This window comes from Convolutriloba macropyga, chromosome 14 (genome assembly GCF_964194025.1).
Source record: "Convolutriloba macropyga chromosome 14, txConMacr16.3, whole genome shotgun sequence".
Lineage (NCBI taxonomy): Eukaryota > Metazoa > Xenacoelomorpha > Acoela > Convolutidae > Convolutriloba > Convolutriloba macropyga.
The window spans coordinates 21,987,049-22,010,264 of NC_134481.1; the positions used below are offsets into that span (position 1 = coordinate 21,987,049).

Sequence of the window (23,216 nt, forward strand, 5' to 3'; positions counted from 1 at the left end):
ATTTTGTTGAAACATGGGACATGTTTTGGCTCCCAGCCACACGTATATTATGCCTTAATGTCACGATTGTCTCATGGTATTCTGTCCACTATTGGACCTTTTCATTCAGTGACTTTGCACTCACAGTCCAAATATACTATTTTTTACAGCTCTGTGTACTTCACGCATAATATCGCAGAAAGTTGCAAAAGGTTGAATGAAAAATTTCTCGAAAAAAGGATTTGGTTGGAATCATATTTCTAATAAATAGATCATCTAAAGGGAACAAATTCACATCCATTGATTGATCAACTAATGGGCGTTTCTGTATTCACCACAATCAGACCCTCAACATTTCAACACAATTAGAAGTAACATCCGGTACCAAATTAGCAATCGCTCATCTTTTAATTATCTCCGGAAGTTATGAATCCCCTCACAAAGGTAAACAGTAATTGGCGCTCACGAGAAGTCAAGAACCCACACATCATGATCTAAGATGGACATAATTTAAACCAAGCAAATTAGGGCTACATCTTTCCCTGTCCTTACTGTTGCAAAATAAAAAATAAAATTAAAAATCTCTCAGTTTTCTTATTGTTGCTCAGTGTGAAGAGCGCATGCATTTTTGATCTCTGGATTAAAACACACACATACACAATCGGGTTCTCTAAGCGTTTTCTTTTTTTTAAATAGAATGCTACAAATTTGGTACCAGATCTATCTAATAAAGACATCAGCTTTCATTTTCTATCCATCTCGTCCTCGACTCGTGGCTCTACTGGCATTGACTCCATTCAGTTGCAGAAGCATATCTTTCAACTTGTGGCTGAACTGGATATTGCTAGCTATCAGGGCCAGTGCACTGGGGTAGATGTTCTGGGCTTTGCTGTTGTCCTGGAAGTACACTTTCAACTGCTCACTGAAGTGCCGGGAAGCTCTGGAAAACTCCTGCCGACGATACTGCAGACTCTGGAAAAAGATATTTCTATATGAATTGAACAATTGCTACTCATTCAGCACATTTCCTCATGGTAGAATATTATCATCTATAATATGATATTATAGACGATAATATTGTAGATGATCATTTAATTTATATTCTACATATTTTGAACCTTTACAACGGTAAACAATTATATTAACGGCGAGTCCCCGCTCTTATTGGACTATAAAAACCATAATTAGTTCAAGAAAAATCATTAGTTTGTACATTTCTTAATGAAAATACTTTTTTCACAGAAGATAAACATCCTGATCTGTTGAAGAATCTGTTAAACAAGCTGTTAACCCAAAACTCAGCTTTTTTCAGGGTTCCCAGAAAGCATGGAGCAAATCTTCGACGCATATTATTAACTGAACTAATCAAATCGGTATAATTATCGACTTTTAGTACTAACTCTTTGAATGGCTGTATTCTGGGGATACTTCTGCTCCAACTCCTTAGCAATGTGCACTAATGCAGCCAGGTAGTTTTTCAAATGGAGAGCAATCTTCCTAAAACAACGAATCTCCTTTTTAACTCGTAATTTGCTGAAACAGCCAACTTTGGTTTCTAATTTATATTCCAGCAATGCTTTCCCATTACTCTAACCGAACTCCCATTTATAACTTCTGATGTTGCTAAGGATTAACCGAGTCAAGATTCAGCTGATATCTGCAATCGGTCACCATTTACAGAGCTCATTCAAGACCACCCTCTAAATCAGATAGATCCAAAAAGAAGCTTGGAAAATTAGATTAACTGCTTAGTAAGTCTAAAAGCAATTAAATCACAGCTGTACGATACAGAATCGCCAACTTTTTCGCCAATGAAAAAAAAAATTAACCCGAATACCAAATCGATAAGAAAAGCAAAAGAGACAAGTTATGGGAAACTTCTTTTTAGATCACAGTTAAAAGAACATAGTTTGCAGATTAACGGACAATAGCCTCAGAAAATACAGTTAAGACCGCTAGTTTTAAAATACTACCACAAAAGGCAGGAAAGAGCTATCCACAAAATAATAAGGATTTCGTATTTTATGCTGACTTCAAATGAAATTTTGAGCTGTTCAAACGCATCTAGTTTTAGGTGATTTTGTATCTAGTTTTGGATCCATTCAATTTCAATTTAAACTTAATTGTTCCGACCCCTCTTGAGGGGGGAGGAACTATATACTCAAATGGGTTTTTTTTGTTCAGACAATTTTGGCCGAGCGATATAATAACCGTAGACAGTTGTGAGTGATATCATTAGAAAGCCCGTCCAGCGTAGAATCTGGAATTAAAAAGATTTTTTCAAATTTCGATTTTTAAAGGGAGTGATCGAGATTTAAAGTATTGTGAAAATTAGAGGTAATTCCGCTGTTTTTATTCACATTTTTGACAAAAATTTTCGTCAATTTTGACCAAATTTTCGTCAGATTTTGCTTAAATGTGTTAAAATTGTTAACTGTAGTGTTATTGATTTTATCTCTAAAGATAAACGAGGGTTGCTGAACTCTTCGTTCCGAGTTTTTTGTCAGAATTTAAGCAAAATTTTTTAGACTTTTTTCGTCGAAAAAACGATTTTTTTTAGCACACTTGCTTTTAATTTGCTGGAAGTAGACACCACAAAACTGCGGCGAAACTCTTCCTCAGCTCAAAAAAGAGCTAGTTGTACTCCTGCTGGCCTTAAGAGTCTTCTGGAATTACAATTTTGCCACTTTTTTGTAAATTTAAACTCGATTAAACAAAATGCATTTTTTTGAAAAACTGAAAAATTTTGAATACAATTGATCTATTTCGCAATGATTTGAACAATTGTTTGTTTTTCTAGATGCGCAGCAATATCTGGGCTGATTTTGATAACACGATTGATCCTTATGATAAATTTTTTTAACATTTTATGGCGCGCTAACAATTTTTCAAAATTTTTCCGCTATGTAAACGTTTCTTGTGTAAATTACGGACAAGAAATTCAAATCAGGGCTTGCTTAATGACAGATACTATTCACAAAAAAAGACCCATCGAGTTTTTTAATGATTTCAGAGTTAAACTCACGGTTTTTACGGCTGAGAATAATTATTTTCGTAAAAACTTTGTGGACTTTTTGCGTCTTGCTTTCATTTCTTATACTTTTCGTAGCCCAATGACTTATTGTCCCCAATCAAAGATCCAGTTAGCTTTCAGAAGGTGTAAAAGAACCTAGACGTTTTTTCAGTTGTTATCTAATGTCTATTATGACTTTCATTATATTTGTTTTGAGAAAATATCGGTGGTTTTTGAACTTTGCCACTATTTAATTCTATTTCTCTCAACCTCGTGCGGAGTCTGAGTAAAAACAGGCAGAAACCGACATCCTGTGAGTAATAAAATAATGTCGATAATGGGTTTATTTTCAATTTATGGTTCCTTTATTTTGTTACTACCGGTCTTCAATTTCTTCTATTCTTTTATCATAATTGCAAATTTTATGGGTTCATTTTCATTCCTTGTCAAATTATCAAATTATGGACACATCAAATTAAAGGAAGACATTGTAGGAAAAATTAAAATTAGCATGTTGGAAAAGGCATATCTGGATATCCTAATCGTTTTTGCTTGATTAGTTTTATGCTTTTTGGGCTGAGAAACAGTTATCTCGCAAAATTGTGTTTTTTTTTGTTTTGCCTATGTTTGTCTTTCTTTTCGTTGGTGTACGCCATATATACGATAACGATAGATAGTTGCTTTCCCAAGACGGATAACTCAACCCAGTTAAAGATTTCAGTTTATAGCTGTTATTTCTAATAACTTTCAAATTAATTTTCAAATTTTTTTTTCATCTGTCCTATTTTTGCTTTTATTTTCGTCATCCAGTAACTCAATCTCACTCAATAGTAGTCTCAATCATTTTTGTTGATTCAAACATTTCTTTTCACTCTTGTATATACGATGTGATTGATTGGTTCCACCATTTAGTTTCATAAAAAGTTTTCGAGATTTCTCAACTGTTCAATTTTTGGATTCTTTTTGTCATGTCTAACTAGTTCTTTTATCAGGAAGAAATGAAGATGAGAAAAAAATGACAATTTACAGTTGTTGTAGGTTACTTATTACAATTACAGTGCATTGAACAGTGTCAGGTCGTAAAACTGTTTGAAGTTTTTGCTTCTTTATGTATTTGTTTTTTTTTTGTGGGCTCGTTACTTAGTCTCATTATTAACAGGTCCAATTGGCTTTCTGAGGTATTGAAACTTAACCCATCGCTTTTGTGGTAATCCTAAGTCTCTTTTGGCTTTTGAAAATATTGTTTTTCACAAAAAATTGGGTTTTTGAGCTTCGTCTTTTTTAATTCTGTAAACACAGGTCACAATCCGTTTCCAGTGAGCTATAAATTGATCCCTATAACGGTTTTAGCTTCAAACATTTGTTTCTTGGCTTGGTTACTACTGTTATTAAGAGATATAGAATGTAAGGTTTATATATATTTGTACATTTCAAAGGATTTTTGGTTTGTTTTTAAATTATAACAATAATCATTGATCACATTGGTTTTGAAGTTTTGCAAACATTGGATACTGACATATCTCAATTTCTTCCTATGTAGATAAAAATGAATATTTCACAGAATTCAGTTGATAATGACATTAATAACTGTGAAATTAAATGTTTTCAAAAATGGAAAAATATTTTTGAGCTTCGCAACTATTTGCTCTTTTTTGTCGACCTGTTAAACAGTCGCATTGGGCACAGGTCCCACATCTTTTCTATTGAAGTATAGGTGAATCTGTTTTGTTTTTTGTTTTTATCTGATGCCAGTTTGATTTTGTTAGGATTTTTTTTATTATAGACATCGAGTTTTGGTCGTAAATAATGTTTGTTGTTTGATTTTTTTATCGTCCTTTCTAGTAGTCTTATTATCAACAACTTTCATCGGCCCTCTAGCGTTGCGTTATTGTATTTCATTGGTTGTGTATTGAACGATGTGTATGTTTTCGAAAGTTTTCTATCATTTGGTAGCCAATTAAGTCAAGAATGTGGATGAGCGGGGTCGGAACATTATGTGCGTACGCACATTACCGAGCCTCCTTTTTCGATTTTATATTTAAAATAAGTTGCGCAAGGAAGGCAACACATTAAGTTGGGTGTCACATAATTGACCTATGAAAAACTCATACCAAAGGAGCAACAGATGACGTCACGCACACCAATTCAGCTGCGGAGGTAAAAAACACTGCAAAAGTAGCGTTTTGACTTTCTGGTACTTGATCAAAGCGTCGTGACAACAAAGAGGAAGACCACAAAATAAAAAAGGAAGGCAAGTCATGAAACTCTTTGAAGTTTTTATTAACTAAACAGGAAAACATGGCCCGGCAAGTGGTTAGTTTGGGTAGTATCGATAGTAGTCTGCGGCGTAGAGATGCTAGATTTGAGAACGGGTGAGCGGCGTGGGTTGTGTGGCAGGCTCAAGGGATGGGGTAGGGTTAGCAGGGCTGGTCAAGAGGGGGTCCCAATCGTCAGATGGAGGAGAGGGAACCGGAGTTGAATTGCATTCTTCGAGACGCGTAAAGCGTAACGCTCCAAGACACCTTAACGCCCTCCAGGCGTCGCCTGTTTATCCTGTTTTTGAGGACGAAAAGTCAAATGGGTCAGACGAAAAACCGGTCAAGCGAAAAAATGCACAAAAAGACCACAGGACTAATTTAATTGATAAAAACATTGTTTCGAATTAATATTTAAGAATGGATTTGGAAAAAACTAAGAATGCATTCGAAAACATACCCGGCAGATTGCCGGAAAATAGCCGCCGTTGATTCCAATAAGCATGATTGGGATTGAAAGAATAGAAGATATTGAAAAAAAAAGATTTTCGTACAAAAACATTTTTTAAGTCCGATTTATTTTGATGGCATTTCGTAGTTGAACATAACGCACTTCTGTTTCTTAGAGAGAGGCTACAGGGGCTACTATCAACACCAATAAGCATTAGAGATGGTAACTAAGACTTATAGGAACGACGTTCAAATAGCTGGCATCTAAAATGGGCTTTATGGGTTTATCCCGTTTCTACTTCTGACTTCAATTTTTTATACTGACACTGTTCATTTTGAATTGCTTTGCTGAGCAACTGATGTTCAAAATCACTTTTAGCAGAATGAGAGAAGAGAGAAACTAGCCTAGAGATGTCAAAAAGATATCACGCAAAATGTTGAAAAAGCGGCAAAATGAGGTAAAGCGAAACATTTTTTTATTCGGCGAAGTAAAAAAAAATAGGAGCGCTATAATAGCCGGCTGAGAAGATGAGGGCGGCTATTAAAAAACTATTAAAACTCACAAAAACAAGCCAAAGTTTCACACAAACAAAAAATCTACAATCCAGAAACCAAATTTTTGTTGAAACACAATTTCTCTTTCCTTAGAAATTAGACTGCAAAAACTTCACACTTCAAAACCGTTCGCTTTTTCACATCGCTTCGTGTTTCAACATGTTCAAAATCGCGAATTGTAAAAAAAAAGTAGGATAAGACCAACAATAGCCTGCCTGTCGTTTCACGGCAATTAATAACAAACTACTGACGCAAAAGATTTCCAATTCTAAAATTCTGATTCGAACTGCCCTCTATTGAATTTTTATCCTTTGTTGAAGGTTCTAAGTCTTCATTAAATTTAGAGTGCAGAACTCATTTTAGCGGTTAAATCATTACAACGAAAAGACTTAAAACCTGGTTGACAGCAAAACCGACAAAACAGAGAGAACAATTGCCGCACAAATTTATATAGTATACAGTTTTTGTTAAATATCTTAAAAATAACGAAATGAGAATTAATTTTGCAACTGACACAAAAAATCAAGTGCCGCATCCTCTGTAGATTTAAGCCCACTTTAAGAGACTGGTTTCTAAGCGTAAAGCAGCAAGATTGCGGAAATTTTAAGTAGCTTTTATAACCGTCGTTTTATTTGCTATCAATTAAGCCACAGCTTGAACAAAAAAATATGAACTGGTTATAAATTAGAAATATCGGAAATATTTTGTAAACGAAAAAAAGCCATTACGTCAAAAATGGGAGATTTCGTAAACATTGTTTCGAGACCCGGAAAAAGATATTTGGAACAAGAAGAATTTTACTTGATATTGTCGAGGAATCGAGACCGATCCAGTACAATCTCAGGAAGGGAGCTGAGTATCTTCTTCACTTCATGTGCATGCTGTTCTAGCTCAGCGTAGTAACCCCCTTGAGACTCGAGGTAGGAGTCTGGACCAGCACTGGATCCTGTCAACTTCAAAAGGTGCTCGATCACATTGAGTTTTGGCGACTGTGACTCCAAAATCGAAGACACTATTTGAAAGGCTATTCCTGGAACTTCTGCTTCGGCCTTAAATAAAAATACTTGGTAAAGAGCCGCCAAATTAGCACCCAAATAGATGGCTTTGAATCGCTTCACGCAGAAAAATGGTGACAAAGAAATGGTGTGGCTCAGTTTGTTCCGAAACATGAACAAACATTTTTAAACTTGGAAACCCCTTTTGGAACCAAAATAGAACCTTTAGCGCCCCCAGGTGACATCCAATTATGCATCCCGATTTAAGCTCTTTATATAATGGTAACAATTGACCCTGAAAATTTGGGATACGTTTATGGGGTTAAATGATGTACGGGTGAAATGATATGATACTAAATATAAATGAATGGCAGTTGAAGAGGAGAAACCTCCTTAACTTAAGCCTCAAAAGTACTCATATTAAGCTTTTCATCCTCACTTTTCTCAGGGAATCCGCGAATGCTTGTGCTGGGCCAACATCTTGTGCTTCAAGCTGAAACAGCACAGTCGATTTTTATAAGCTTAAAAACTGCCAAGCAGTAAAGAAAGAACTAGTATTAACTTATACTGTGTTTAAATACCAGTAAAAACTCCACAGCGAAGTGAAAGTCGTGGAACAGTGTTGAGTTGTTAGCATGAAGCAAATTTTATCGAAATAAATGTACCCGAGACTGTCGTGAAAGCAACCAAAATTGAACACCGTTGAGAGATTCACATTACACAATCAGAAAGGAACACCAAAATAAAAACAAAACTGAGAAAAATTGAACAAAATTGCCAAAATCAGATCAGCATTTGTAAAAATTTATATATTTTTAAATCCCACGTTAGAAAGAGGCCTGCAAGGCTCAAAATCTGTGCCCATTTTACACTTGAAACACTGTGGCATTGATTTCTGTGGATTACATATTACAAACACAGCAACTAAAAATCATTAACTTAAAAACCAAATTACAAAACATAACCGACTAACGTCGGGCGAATTGCTCTCAAACGACCGGCGAGCGGTTAGCTTCGTCAGTAGCTAGCCACGGTTTAGTGAGCCTAGCTTTAGCTTGATTCGACTCTGCAATTTTTAGTTTTCTAGCTTTGTTAGTAAAGAAATCAAATAAAAAAATGATATTTAAAAAAATTTGCAAATTTGCAAAACTAAAAGCAAAAGCTTCCAGATTTCACAGTGAAAATCTTCCGATTTATTGTTGGTCCCTGGAGTTATGTCTAGTAACCCATCTGCAAGACTGGAAAAACTTCGTTGGCCACTAATGATTGTTAAACTCAGAAAAGGAGAAAATTATTCAAAAATTTCGAAAACAATAGCAAATTTTAAGAAAATATTGCTAAAATTCAAGATATTAAAATCTTTAAAACAAATTCATTGTCTCAAGAGACACTATCGAGTATCCCTATTCCCAGCTTTAAATAGTTTCACTGGCTCATGAAGATCCATAAACTTGGAACATAACATTTTTTCCAAAAACTAAAAAAATTAAATTCAACAAAGTGCTAAGAGCTGGAGCCATTGAAACATTGATAACCATTCCAATAACTCCAGAAAATATGCAACAGCTTATCAGCAAGCCTTGAGGAGGTCCCTATAACCCTGGTGCCGGAAAAGATTAAAAATTCAAAAAGATTAAAAACTCGAAAAATTGCAAATATATTTTTTTAAAAATTCCTGATAATTAAACCTTGAAAAACATTCCATTACATCTAGAAGCTATGCATCAACCTATAATCAAACCCTAGAGGAGGTTATGTGGCTTTTTGAGGCTGGAGAAACCTAAAAACCGTTGAAATTTTTTAAAAAACTTGGAAAGGCAAGTTTTATATTAAAAAAATGATAAAATGTCATATTAAAAAATTGAACGCTATTCCGTGGCCAAATAAATTATTTCGGTAACTTCTTATCCAACCCTTAAGGAAGTTTTCTGGCCCCTGCGTCCGGAAAGACGCGGATAATGAAAAATAAATGTCCAAAAAATTGAAAAAATTTAAACGTTTTGACAAAAATTTGTGACGTTTAAAAGTTAAAACCATTACACTACCACTAGAAATTATGCAGTAAACGACTATAAAACCCTAGAGGAGATTCCTTGACATCTAGGGCCGAAAATACTCAAAAAATAGAAAAATTGTCAAAAAGCTTGAAAAAATTGTAAAAATTAGTATAAAATTGCGAGTTTTTAGCGATCTGTTGTTCGTCAGATGGGGGAGGGGGGGGGGGGGGGGCGCGGGGTGAGTGGTGCACCGGGGGGCTGATGGGGAGAGAGGAGGCATCAGTTAGGTGGGGGGCAACAACGTGGTGGGGGGGGGGGGGTTGGGGACAATAGTGGGGGGGTCAACAGTGGGGGTGTCTTAACCTCTAAGAACCGCCCTTCACATCATAAGTATACGTCTACAAAACAGTTTGAGCTGAAGCAGAGCTAAAAACCTCCAAGAACACTCAGTGCCCGCTCGGCGCTACCTGTTCATCCCGTTTTTGAGGACGAAAAGTCCAAAGCGTCAGACGAAAAATCGGTCAAGCGAAAAATTGCATAAAAAAGACCGACAGGACTAATATAATTGCAACAACCTTCGTTTGAGAGCAATTGAAAAGGGCGAATTGAGGAAAAGAGGCTAAAAACGTTTATCTATATTCTCCATTCTATTGAAAACATTTCTCAAAGTCCAAAAGCCATTCACTGAACGCAGCGCATGATCTAAACTTCTCTCGCTAAGCAAAAATCTGTTCATCAGCTTTTCCCACTTTAGCTTTTAGGTCGAAATGCCGCATGAGCAAAACTACTTCCCGTAAAAAACAAAGCAGACCGATACAAAACCAACACTCCTCTTTGATTCAAAAAGACAGCACACCAATACAATCCAAAAACCATTTGGATTGGAAAAAAAAGACAGCGCCATATGGCTCCGCTCAGCTTACAGCTTGGCAGCTATAATAAAATTGGTCCAAGTTTAGAAATTAGAAAAATCGTAACAATTGTTTTAACGAAAATAGTCATTAAGTCGGCAACGAAAGAGTTCATCGTGTGCTTCAAGCTGAAATAACACAGTTGATTTTCATAAGGTTAAAACCTACCAATTAACAAACAAAAAAATAGCATTATCTTTACTGCGCTTAAATACACCGGAAAAACTCCTCAGTTGCTTTGTTACCCTGAAGCAATTTTACCGAAAAAATGTACCATCAGACTGGCGTGAAAGCAACCAAATATGAACACCACTGCGAGATTCACGTTAAACAATCAGAAAGGAAATCGATCCACAAAATCTGGAATGAAGAAAATGAAAAGTAGAATGCAGACAAAACGTAAAATAAAGAGTTGCGAGCAAAAATAACTCTCAGCACAAAATCAAAAATCGTGAATTGTTTGCTGTGATTTGTGTAAGATTTATCCCGATAACTAGAAGTGCCATGAGGGGCAAATTTTGGGACCAAAAACCTGACCACACATAGTAAAAAAAGCTTATATGAATATGCTCCTAGAAATTTAACTTTCCAAAAGGAAACAGTATGTTTTGCTAACTTAGAATTATTCAGTATAAAATTTCGTTTTACCTGGTGGTAAAAGTTGACAACTTATTTATCAATTTACCAGTTCCATGTCTTTGGGGAGAAAATCATTAGATCTCAATGTATTAAATAAATTCACATACTTTGAAATATTGAACTTTTCCACTTTCTTTCAAAACAGGCGGTTTCAAAATTCATAATGATGCAAATCTACTCCCAATTTGGTCAATACATGAAAGGGATTAGCATTACCCGAAAAACCTTTACAAAAAGCAGCTTCTATCAGCCCAAATTGCACATAAAAATAGTTTAAAAAGGTCAAAAATGTTCCAATAAACAAACAATGAAAAAAAGTAGCCCAGAAAACTTAAGTACGCACCAAATTTGGAGTTGAAGCAAAAAATATGATTGAACGCCGCATCTGAACGCAAGAATATTTGCACCTACTCTTCACCTCTCTTCTCTCTTTGAGAAGATTGCACGAAGGAGACAACTCACTGCTTGAATTGTTTTCCCTCTAAAAATTTTTTCACATTTCTATCATCTCCTAAGCTATACGTTTTCATGTTCACTCCACTGATTAATAGGCGAAAGCGAACTACAATAACGACAGCTCGAGCTTTTCCCAATAGTCTTCAAATAATCTCAATACTATTCGAGTATAAAAAATCAATAGAAAAACAAACTCCTCGTATAATTCACAAATATGGTTTGCGCCATATAATCTAAGAAAAGCCGATGAGATTTACAAAAATAGGCAAAAATTATCGACGATTGTAAACAACTCTGAGGATTCATTTTCAAATTTGATCACAAACAGTTGATAATTTCGACAAAGTGATTCCTAACTTATAGGCTAAACAGGCACAATTTCCTGTTAGATCGACTCCGCCTGTATCGGAAGTAGAATACAGCATCTTGAAGACCAGATACGATATCTTTCAAGAGAAGAACTAGCAATGACGTCTTCCGATTCAAAATTGAGAACCATTGAAACCCCATTCAAAAGAATAATTCTTAAGATGTTGGCCGCCGTATTGGCCGACAGGGCGTTTAGCCAACAACCAAAAAAATGAGAAATTTAACCGACAATTTAAGTAAAATGAGCAATAAAGCTTATTCTAAAGCTGTGATTGGCCAATTTAAAACACATCAACTAGTGTAACGGGCCTGTGTAACTAGCGTAACGGGCCTTGAATCTATCACAACCGAACTACTGATTTATGGACCAATTATGGACTCTTATTACCAATTATGATAAAGCTGTCGGCTAAATTTCTCATTTTTTCCTTGTCGGCTAAACGCCTTGTCGGCAAATTTTCCTAGCACCCCTTAAGATGTATCAAAAAGTGGTCAAAGTGTCCACAGCAATTTTGCCAACATTCTAAGGACATTTTTCTTAAATGCTTTCTATTGCCGCCCATTTTCTCATCGTAGAGCATGCATAACACCATGCGCATGTGATTTGCTATGAATTGGGGCTCCTAGATTATGCGGGAGGCATTAACGTAGAAAATGCTCTTTGGAAACACCTACGCATTATATAAGCACTAAAAATATCTTATTGAGTTATTGTTTCTCCTTCACATGTGTTTCACAGGCCAAAATTCTTTTCTCGACAGAGCAGAACCAGTGCTAAATCTAACAAAATTTGCACAATGTGAATGAAATAATGGCTCACATCTTTGACGACTTGTGGGAGTACATAGTTGAGGACAATTGTGGAGAAGGCAATGACTTCCTGCGAGTTACCAGCTGCTGTGTTGGAGGTAGGAGGAGGGTGACTACCTTGCTGGTCCCTCGTGTCTCTGACGTCACCGCTGCTGCTATGACTGCTAGCCATCTGTATTTAATACTGGTAGAGGTAGGACGCTACTGCATGTATACACTATGCATTACAGTCTGAAAAATGGACGGTCCCATCACAACATAAGATAGGAGAAATTTGTCTTCAGTTATAGAAAGTATACCCCTGCCTCAACAACTGAGTTTCTACGAAATCACCGCTTTCAGAATAGAATATGAACTAAAGAAATCGCACTGTAAATCTTGGGTGTATTTCGGCTGCAAAAAGGTTAAAAAGAATAGGTTAAACAGAAGGGCAAAAAGCAAGTCTTTTAAAATGTACTTGGTTCATTCGACACTGCAGAATCGGCATTTCCGTAACCGACTCTGGTTAAAAAAGAACCAGACTTCCCGCGACCATTTTGGCACTTCAAGCCTCTTCGCAAGCATTTCTATCTGATAATTATAAAACGACTAACGTCGGACAAATTGCTCTCAAACGACAGGCGGGGCAATTTAATTCAAAGGGTACTGTACCCTAGATACTTCTTTATGGGTGAAAAAATTCCAACCAGGGAGGGATTCGCACACCCGACCTCCATCGTAATTGCGTAAAAAACTCGAGCAGTGAAATCAAAAGAATGATCTAGGAAAAAACGGTAAAGCAAAAAAGATATGTTTACAATAGTTGCTTCAAAGTTTATTCGAGAGCTACCGCCTCACTTGAAAACAAATTTAACAGATTACGCACATGGGTACATGTGCTACGATGTCATGGAAGGGCTTGCTCAAAATATTTGATACCATTTTTGTACCATTCCTATCATAAATGAAACTTCTCTTGAAACTACAGCACTTTTCTTTGATATTTAAATTTTTGGCAACTTAGATCTCTTAATTGTGAAGAGATAAACTTAATATCAATAATAATAAAATAATAATACTAATTGCTATGATAACGATTACAAATTTTTTGGAGTACCGTTGTCATGAGGGATATCTTGTGCCAAAGATCTGAAACCAGAAACATAACCGACTAGAGTCGGTCAAATGGCTCTCGAATTAGGCTAGCTTTAGCTTAAATGAGGAGGGGGAGCGTCCGGGGTCAGGAGCAGAATGAGGCGGAGGGGCGAAGTGGCGATTGTAGGCGGGGGAGGAGGGGGTGGTTATATGGGAGAGGGGGGGGGGGGTGGTGGGGGCAATTTCTAAGAATCGCCCTTCACATCATGAATTTAGGTCTCTTATAGTTTCGGTGAATCTTATACTTAGAGCGTCGTGAGCCCTAAGGCTCCTAGAGAACTTAATGCCCTCCGGGCTTTACCTTTTTATCCAGTATTTGAGGACGGTAAGGCAGGTGGGGTGAGGGTAAGTAGGTTGGGTGGGGGGAGGTAGTAGGTACATAAGTGTGGGGATGTCCGTATTTGAATAGGGGAGGGACTGTTATGAAAGAGATTTCAGAAGGAACTTTTGACCTCAAAGATTAACAGCAGTTTCTAATTTCTATTAATTAGAACCCAAGATACTACTAAAGTCCATAGTTTGAAAAAAGAAGTCAACTACCAACAACAGAATTCAATTTTGGAAAACAAGAAGTCGAAACTCGTCATGAACAAGCTTGCTTCAGCTGAAAAAACTACGGAGAATACCAATATTCCTTTTCGAGTCGTAGAAAGACAAGCAGGACTTTGCTTGAGAGCAATTAAACAGGCACTAGCTAATAAAGGTATATTTTTCACAAAGCTCTTCTACAAAAACTTGTTTGTGGTTCTCTGAGGGGAATGAGGACAGAGCAAACACCTTAAATTGTTTTCATAAACGGGGGACTCAAACGTAAACCAATTCGTAAATAAACTCACTAGAATCGCCGAAAATCTGTTTACTCAAGTATTGAACAAGAACACTGAAGATGAGAATGCACATGCTGACCAATTAAATTATTCGGTAAACGACGTAGATGCTTTCTCCTACTTGTATCGCAAATAAAGAGAAGTGCAGTTGACCCGTTGTTTACCAAAACAGTCATTATCGCTCATCTACTGCTCAGGTCGTGCTGTTCGTTAATACATTTTTCCTCTGAATATTTCCTATTGTCAGATCAAACTTGATAGTTGCTTGAAGCAGGTTTCGTATTAAGGTATAACATCATTTCAATTATTTATCAGAAGTTTTCAGCATTATCAGTTTTTAAGTAACAAAATGTTCCTCATGATGAAATTATCAATTTTAACAAATTAAAACTATTACAAACAACTGTTTATTAGGCTGATAACACCCTATAAAAATACGTGGTTAAAGTTGTAACTCCGCAGCAAAAGCGTTATTTGCCATGCTTACTGATGACGCCCTATTCGTCTAGTTTTCTCTTGCAAAAGCTTTTTTACGGCGCAGCTTATAATACATGCCCATTCATGGGGGAAATAGGCAACATGTAGAAAGTGACAGTCGATATCCTGCTTGTAATCGAATTACTCATTGTTCTCTTCGTCCAATAACAAGGGATCATGTAAGGTACATGAGTTCTCACAAAAAGTCAGACCAAAGTTATCAAAACAATTTTTAAAACAGTGATGAGTCCCGCCGGTAAATATTGGCATGACAAAAGGATACTTCAAGCTATACGGCCGGTAATCTTCAAAATCATATGACCCATAACAGCTAAGAAAACACTGTCTATCAACTTTGAACGTAAAAAAAAACACGTTGTCTACGTCATAAAGTTATCTTCATCAAAACTAAAACTATATCTTGAATTGAATCTACCTTGTTCCTTTAAAAACTTGTCTCAAGAAGCCTAGATGAGTCTATCCAAAGACCATATGGGGGAAATTAAAGTTCATTTGAAAAAAAGATAGATGAAACAGAAAAGTTTATTTACATCAACAGATGACTTCAATGGCAATAACAGCGTATCATCGTCAAAAAAGAGTTTATCCGCCGAAACGGTTAGAGTATTTAAGAAAATTCCTCTAAATCCGCAACCAAAAATTTACCTATTGATATTAGAATTATTGCAAAATTAGAGTTAGACGCAACACCTCCCAAGGACATAATTCTGATAATTCAAGATGGCACAAAAAATGTCATTGAAATCAACCAAAAATGCTGACATTTTCGCGAATTATTTAAGCTTTGTTGCAATAAAATTGATCCCGATACGGTGAAGCCTGTGAGATTCCACTTCGGAAGAGACCTGAAAATCACGCAAATAATTGAATCAACTTGCATAAGAAATACGAGAATCGAAAAAAAATGAACTTCACGAATTGCATCCATTTTGAAAAAAAATAGCTGCTCTCTGTATTACTGACTTTCCACAGGAATTGTTTTAGTAGCTCCAAAAGAGGTTCAAACATTTCCAGCCTTTCGAAACCAACAGCAGTCACATCGTCACATACCATAAAAGAGCTAGATTATAGTGCCGTCAATGCTAAAAGACATCAAACTGGCGTCTATCAACAGTTTCAGCCACATTAAAGACAAAACTACGTATTTCAAGTTTGAAAGTGAATTCCCTCGAGATAACTACAATTACCACTATCACAAAAACTAAAAAAAAGTTCTAGGCAGCTGTTCTTCCATGCGAAACACTGCTTCTCTCCATGATATTGTTCCATTTTGTATATTTCCGAAGAGTAATATTCTCGTCATGGACCATTAGCAAAACACAGATCATTCCAAAGGTATTGAGAAACATCCAGGTCCAAAGACACTGAGCCAGGAGAAAACTACTAACTTAACTAAATCCGTTCCAATTAACATTAAGTTCTGACATCTAAACTGTTCTAGCATGGTTAAGAGACAACGTAACAAATTAAAACAGCTAATCTGGAGACTGGGCCAAATACTGTGGACGATCTTCGTGAGACCTAGCTCACACTGGACGATAACCACGACTTCTGGCAAATTGATTCCGAATCATTTACATCAGTCAAGAGCTATAAGCAAAACAAAAAGTGCGGAGGCGTTGTTTATCAATTCCATTTTCTGCTTTCAATGCCACGCTTCGGCGCGCTGTTTCCATAAAAGATGTTCCTAAAATTTCAAAAATATTTGGGTTAAGTGCAAGACCAGATCGATGGATACGTTCATTGTAAGATTCGGGTATAAAACAAAGAGAAATTCAGTAGCCGGATACGTTCATTGTATGATTAGGGTATAATACAAAGAAAAATTCAGTGGCCTTTTTCTAGAGTCGTTACTTTCAACAGATCAAACCACCATTGAGAACATTAACTATCTGCATGGTAAATAAAAAAGTCATTAGATATAAATTTGACTCAAAATAAATTAGAGTTTTGCAAGTTAACAACCACGTGAGAAACTGGAAACAGTCTTTTACTGATTCTTCAAGTTTAAAGAGAGAGAGAGAGAGATTGATAGATAGATAGAGAGAGAGCCCCAATATCACAACTTTGTATCAGGTCTAAGAACAAATCAGTTCGCGACTTTTGTTATACTGGCCGAAGCGATAAGGAGAAAAGCGTAAGCGAGTAAAACAAACTAGATTTGATAAGACAAATTTTTAACAAACACTTTACCATTACAATCTATTGCAACTAACCCGTTAAACATTCATTTTGATGGTCTAGAATCTATGTTTCAAGAATTTCGTAAAAACACATACAAGGCCATCAATAGTTGCGCCCGACGAAAGAAATATCATATACGTACAGACAAACCTAAGTTATCACTCCTATCTCAAAACTTCGATCCATAATTGTTCAATAAAACAACAAAATACCAAAAGAGATTTTCATTACTGACATTACAAACGAAAAGCAAGATATGCAGCTGGTAGAAAAATTAAAAATTCTTTTGATGGTTATTTCACAAATCCCAGGGAAATAGCTAATCTATTTAACTATCAGTTTTCGAAACTTTGCCGAAAAACAAATGCAAAAACAAATGCAAAATAAAGAATTGTGAAATGAGGTTAGAGACCAAGAGGAAGTTCTTCTTTAGGTTTCCTACTTAGCAAGAAGAACATAGCGTTGTCCGATCGCTTTAAACTAACAATTCACGTGGCCCTTCAACAACTCCGGCCTGGGCACTAAATGATGGTTCGAAGTTACTGGTACAAATTTCCATGCTTCTTAACCAGCATTTGTTTACTCAGATGATAAGGAAGGAGAGCAAGACAATACTGCAAACTAAAGCACAATCTGTAACAAGCGCACCCTCCAGAGTTTTAGAAAAGCTGATTTGCAGCCGAATAACATTTCAACCAAAACGATATCTTATCGCAACGGCAATTTGGTTTTAGATCCTTTTCAAAACAAGATGCTCTTGTCTGCACAGACTGTATGCTCTAAAATTGAAAAAGATCTTGTCTCAACTGCTTTGCTAGATCTATCTAAATCAAAAAGGATATACTGTACCAGAAAATGCATTCATTGGGCTTTGAAAGCAGCGCTTTCCAATTGACAAAGGCATTTACTCAACGACTGCAGAAACATTTGGCGAGCAACCGAATCAGACCGGATTGAACTTTACCATGGTGGCCCGCAGGGATTTGTGCTTGGGCCTTCGCCTTTCAATTTTCACGGCAAAATTTTGAGTAACCACATCAATACTCAATTCAACGTTGATCAAAACACAGATTCTTTAATCAACAACACCAATATTGATCTTTACATAGCAAACAGAAACCTTTAGGATTTAAATCTATTTGATAGAAATAGTTTAAATCTGAACAAATCAAAAACAAAAAGTCAAAATTATTTAACCACCACATGCTCTATAATTGTTTCTGGCGGAAATTTGGCAATGAAAAAAGCAGTGAAACACTTGGGAGTTTCCTTAGAAAAAAACTGAAATACCAAGAGGAAGTGGAAAATGTCCTGCGAAATGTTGCGTGCGGATTAAAAGGCGTTTATACTATATCAAGAGCTCTTTCAAAGTTCATACAAGCCAGAAAAAAATGCATATGAACGCACTAGCTCTTGCTCATTTTTACGATGGTACTGTCCTATTCGGTGGCATAAAGCGTTCTCTCCTAATTGAACTTGAGAAACAATTAAACTGGGCAGAAAAGCCTTCCTCCAACAAAAAAAATATGACATTTCATGATTCAAAGTTACAGTATAAAACGCTTGCATTTCAATACCTTTTGAGGGTTCAACAAGCCATATAATTGCACAACGTTTAATCGAATGGAGCTCAAGCTTTCATAGAATTAGTGTTTCCTCCATTGCAGTACCAAAAAAAACCAGGAACAAACGCTTTATTCCGAAGTCAAATATTAATCATATTAGCTTGAAAAGAGCTTTTTCGCCAGAGCTATAGAACCAGGGAATGATTTTATCAAATCTAATCCGGATAGTAATAATCTAAAGTTTCAAAAAAAATCAGGGCCCATTTCTCTAAGCATTATGGTGGCCTATCGTGTAGAGAACTTATAATTAATACTGATTTAGTTGATACTTTCTTCCACAACTAAAAGATTTTTGAACTAAAGATCTCTAATCGAAAAATTGGTCACCAGTTTAAAATTCTGCACTTTCTCTGCATAGAATCTACTTTTCATGTTTGCTTTTGCGCCAGAGTACTTTTCTAATTTTTTCTAATTTTAGAAGCAAGGCAAACAGTAAATGATGCGTTGAGTTAAAATATCTGTATTCCAATTGCACAGCTTCATGTGCATCAGCATAGATGAAGAACAAATGATCAAAGAGGTGTCGGAAAATTCTTCTCATTACTGAGCTTCCTTGTTCTGAAACAAAAAAGCCAGTATATTTCGCAGAGTTAATGACGCATTAATTTCAGTGTGATTACGATTCCAATTGTATCCGATATATTTGACTGGCTTTGTAGTCCATAATCTCCAATCTGGTATAAAGTAAATGGCTGAACACCCGCCTATTTGACTGGTATACAGTTCTTAACTCATGCAATAGCCTTCAAGCGTTGCAAATGATTCCCCGTCGTCAATATAGTATCATTGCTGTTTGTTACGACTCTGAAGTTATGACAATATCATTCTTGTCAATCAGTGTATCATGCTCACTCAATGTATGACATGCTCACAAAACACATATTGAACGCACTATTCGAAATTTTTACATTAAATTGGAGAACAAAAAGAGATTGTTACTAAGAGTAAACCGGATTTTAACAATATAAAGAAAGCATCATTAGTAATGAATGAAATCATCACGGAATTTCATCTTGACAGGAGACGTCAAGGAAGGTTTGTTTCTCCACGGGATTCGTCAGGCAGGTAAACCTACAATTTGTTAGTTTAACTAACAGGGACCCGAGCGGTAGAAAACCAAGACAAAATCCCAAAGAGATTAAAGAAAATGGGTAAAAATAACCTAAGATTATTCAACCATTGATAGGACCAAAACCGAAGACCATATTCGAAACTAAACCTCACATAATTGAGCTGCCTTTCTCCAATTAGCTTTTCATCTTCTCATCTTTTGAAACTTCTTGTATTTCCAATCATTAATTCTAACTCCTTATTAAAACGTTTGAATATTTACATCTTCATAATTAAATTGAATATTTCCATCTTCATAAAGTCTTCAACTATAGTCTTAGACTTAGAAAACTTTCATTAGCAATCTCGACCTTTAAAGTGCTTAACAAAACCCCCAACCCAAACCGTAACCGTACACAGTGCAAGGATATTACACTGGCGACAGAGATTTAAAACAGTTATAATTTTGAAAACTTTAACAAATTTGTCGGTAGGAAGACGCAAATAAAAAGCACTTTAAGTTATGACAATATCATTCTTGTCAAACAGTGTATCATGCTCACTCAATGTATGACATGCTCACAAAACACATATTGAACGCACTATTCGAAACTTTTAAAATAAATTGGAGAACAAAGAGAGACTGTTACTAAGATTAAACTGGATTTTAACAATATAAAGAAAGCATCATTAGTAATGAATGGAATCATCACGGAATTTCATCTTGACGGGAGACGTCAAGGAAGGTTTGTTTCTTGACGGGATTCGTCAGGCCGGTAAACCTCTAATCTGTTAGTTTAACTAACAGGGACCCGAGCGGTAAAAACTATGAGAAAATCCAAAGAGATTAAAGAAAATGGGTAAAAATAACCTAAGAATAATCAACCATTGATAGGACCGAAACCAAAGAACATATTCGAAACTAAACCTCATATAATTGAAATACCTTTCTCTAAATCGCTTTTCATCTTCTTATCTTTTGAAACTTCTTGTATTTCCAATCATTAATTCTAACTCTGTATTAAAACGTTTGAATATTTACATCTTCATAATTAAATTGAATACTTCCATCTTCATAAAGTCTTCAACTAAAGTCTTAGACTTAGAAAATTTTCATCAGCAATCTCGACCTTTAACGTGCTTAAGAAAACCCCCAACCCAAACCGTACACAGTGCACGGATATTACACTGGCGACAGATTTAAAACAGTTATAATTTTGAAAACTTTAAAACAGTTATAATTTTGAAAACTTTAACAAATTTGTCGGCAGGAAGACGCAAACCAAAAGCACTTTAACTCGAGAAATCCAGAATCGAGTTATTCTCGAGATCAATACACAAAACACAAGATTTGGGATAACAATTCACCAATTTCCACCAAATTTTGTGGAAGTCAGTTGTAGAAGTCACAGCGGAATCAGTCGCAGGAAATCAGTTTTCACAAGTGATAATTTACTCGCATGGGTCTTTCTTTTACTCGTTGGTGAAGAGAGAAAATTCCTTGTGCGGAAAGAGCGAATCACACCAAGTGGGTACAAATAAAGAGTTTTCTCTAGTTGTCGTTGATAATTGAAACTGATCGCCACTAAGTTTATCTTGTTAGTCTAGGAAATATTTCTTTCGATCTTAGTTGCTAAACTGACTGGTAGATAACGAGCGGCATAACCATCGGAACCAAAAAAGAAAAAAAACTGCAGGATATTTGCGTTGTACAACCAATTAAAACAATTGCGTTGTTTGAACTCTGAAAGCTATATATTGACTTATTCTGAAACTACCATTAATTAAAAAACGAAAAAAGTTGATCAGGTAACAATGAGAAGGAGAAAGTAAAAAAAAGTAAAGCACCTAATATCATCCTTGTCGCAATTAGAGTAAAACAAATAATATAAAAATATCAATAAAACAGGACAAATCGGAGTTTAAAGACTGTAAACTAAGACTTCTTTGAAGTTTTAGAAATACCATAAATGTGAAAAAGAAATACCATAAATAAAAATAAGCGTTACGTTTTATAACCAAAAGTTTTCAAAAGTAAAATAAACAAAATTTTATAGAAATTCAAAGGTAAAAAGAGAAAACACCTTCCAGTGACGAGCGACTTGGTAATTATTTTATAGAGACTATTATTTTCAACACCTAAACAAAGTTTCAAAAGGGGTACGATACAAGTAGGGGAACAGTAAAATGGCAACGGGCTCGACCTCTCAAAAGCTATTACCGGAAGCGTTTACCGGTTCAAACGACTTGGAAAGCTAACTGACGCATTTTGAAATATTAGTGGAACTACAAGTGGAAAGGAACCGAAGGAGATCCGGCCCGCGAAGTTGATGAACGGCCGCATTACTTTGCACTTAGGCTACAAAAATCTGCCATAGAGTTCTATCGCACTCAACCGCAAGCTACAAGAGAAAAATATAATGAATGCGTTAAAGCTTTTCGAGAACACTATAGCGAAAAACCGGTCGTTTTCCGGGGACGGCTAGCTCGCCACATAGAGCAACCAGGGGAAAACTGACAGATTTTCTGTGAGATTTAAAGCAGTTGGCTTTGAAAGCTTGTCCAACGGAGACGCATGACATCAGAGACCATCTGGTTCTCAGAGGATTCCTAGAAGGAATCAACCATAGTCAGGTGAGGTTAGATCTCAGAAAGCAAATCGGCGACAAGGATATGAAAATTGAAAGTTTTGGAAGGAGCACTGCATCTGGAAGCTGTAACAAGAATAGAAGAGCAAACATAGAAAAGTTGCGGTAAATAGACGGGATGAAATTAAAGATTTAGTGGAGGCCGTCACCAAGCTTGTGAACCAATTGTCAGTAGATGACAAACAGCGAGAAAACCGTCGAAACCAATATAGGGAGCGAAGCAGTTCCCGGGGACGGTGGGGTGACGACAGACGTGATAGAGGACAGTAACAAGATCGTGGGTTCAACGATCGGCGGCGATTTCCAACGCCAGGACCTAGTCACCGAGACAGATTTTCGGAAGAGATGAACCGTCTAGGAGGAACGACAGACAAGCTTTCAAGTGCAGAGCCTGTGGACAAGAAGGACACATCGAGAAATTGTCGAAATTGTTTCCTGTGGAAGTTCCCAACACTTGAAATGAAACCACCCTTTCAAAAAGAAACAGGCTGAGAACTGCAATGTAATTAGTGTGTTCAACAAATACAATAAAATGTTTAAATGCAGAAATTGTACCTCATGGAAGCAGATACGTTGGATTAATAGACGGTGTAAGTAGTATATCGCTTTTGAGCTGGTCCACATACAAAAAAAATGGGGAAACCGGGAAATGTGCAAAATGAGCTGTTAAAATAATAGGACGAGCAACTCTTCGGGTGCAGTTGCAGCAAAGACTACCAGAGATTGAACAGGAATTTAAGATAACGGCAGATGAAGGTATAGAGTGTCTGCTGAGAATTGACTTCCTGAAGGAAGTAAGAGTGTAATAAACTAACACGAAG

General features: G+C 36.3%; 2 protein-coding genes across 2 annotated transcripts in view; one reads left to right on the top strand and one right to left on the bottom strand.

The window, feature by feature from the left end:
• The window catches only part of LOC142353172 (uncharacterized), a 393,253-nt gene that overhangs the window by 80,664 nt on the left and 289,373 nt on the right, over nt 1-23,216 (top strand). The window lies entirely within an intron of this gene.
• LOC142353672 (programmed cell death protein 10-A-like) lies at nt 221-12,667 on the bottom strand. The gene is made up of 5 exons (XM_075405976.1): nt 12,440-12,667; nt 7,687-7,740; nt 7,054-7,301; nt 1,380-1,476; nt 221-951 (listed from the first exon to the last, which is right to left on the bottom strand). Exons 1-5 carry the CDS (start codon nt 12,599-12,601, stop codon nt 730-732), a joined length of 783 nt encoding a protein of 260 aa, XP_075262091.1. The 5' UTR covers nt 12,602-12,667; the 3' UTR covers nt 221-729.

What these genes read in the sequence shown, in the direction of transcription:
- LOC142353672 (XM_075405976.1), bottom strand. Translation starts at nt 12,601, where the DNA reads ATGGCTAGCAGTCATAGCAGCAGCGGTGACGTCAGAGACACGAGGGAC. An exon ending in TCCCACAAGTCGTCAAAGAT is followed by an intron (nt 7,741 to 12,439) that starts GTGAGCCATTAT and finishes GTGCTGTTTCAG; the next exon opens with CTTGAAGCACAAGATGTTGG. An exon ending in TCGCGGATTCCCTGAGAAAA is followed by an intron (nt 7,302 to 7,686) that starts GTGAGGATGAAA and finishes TTTTTATTTAAG; the next exon opens with GCCGAAGCAGAAGTTCCAGG.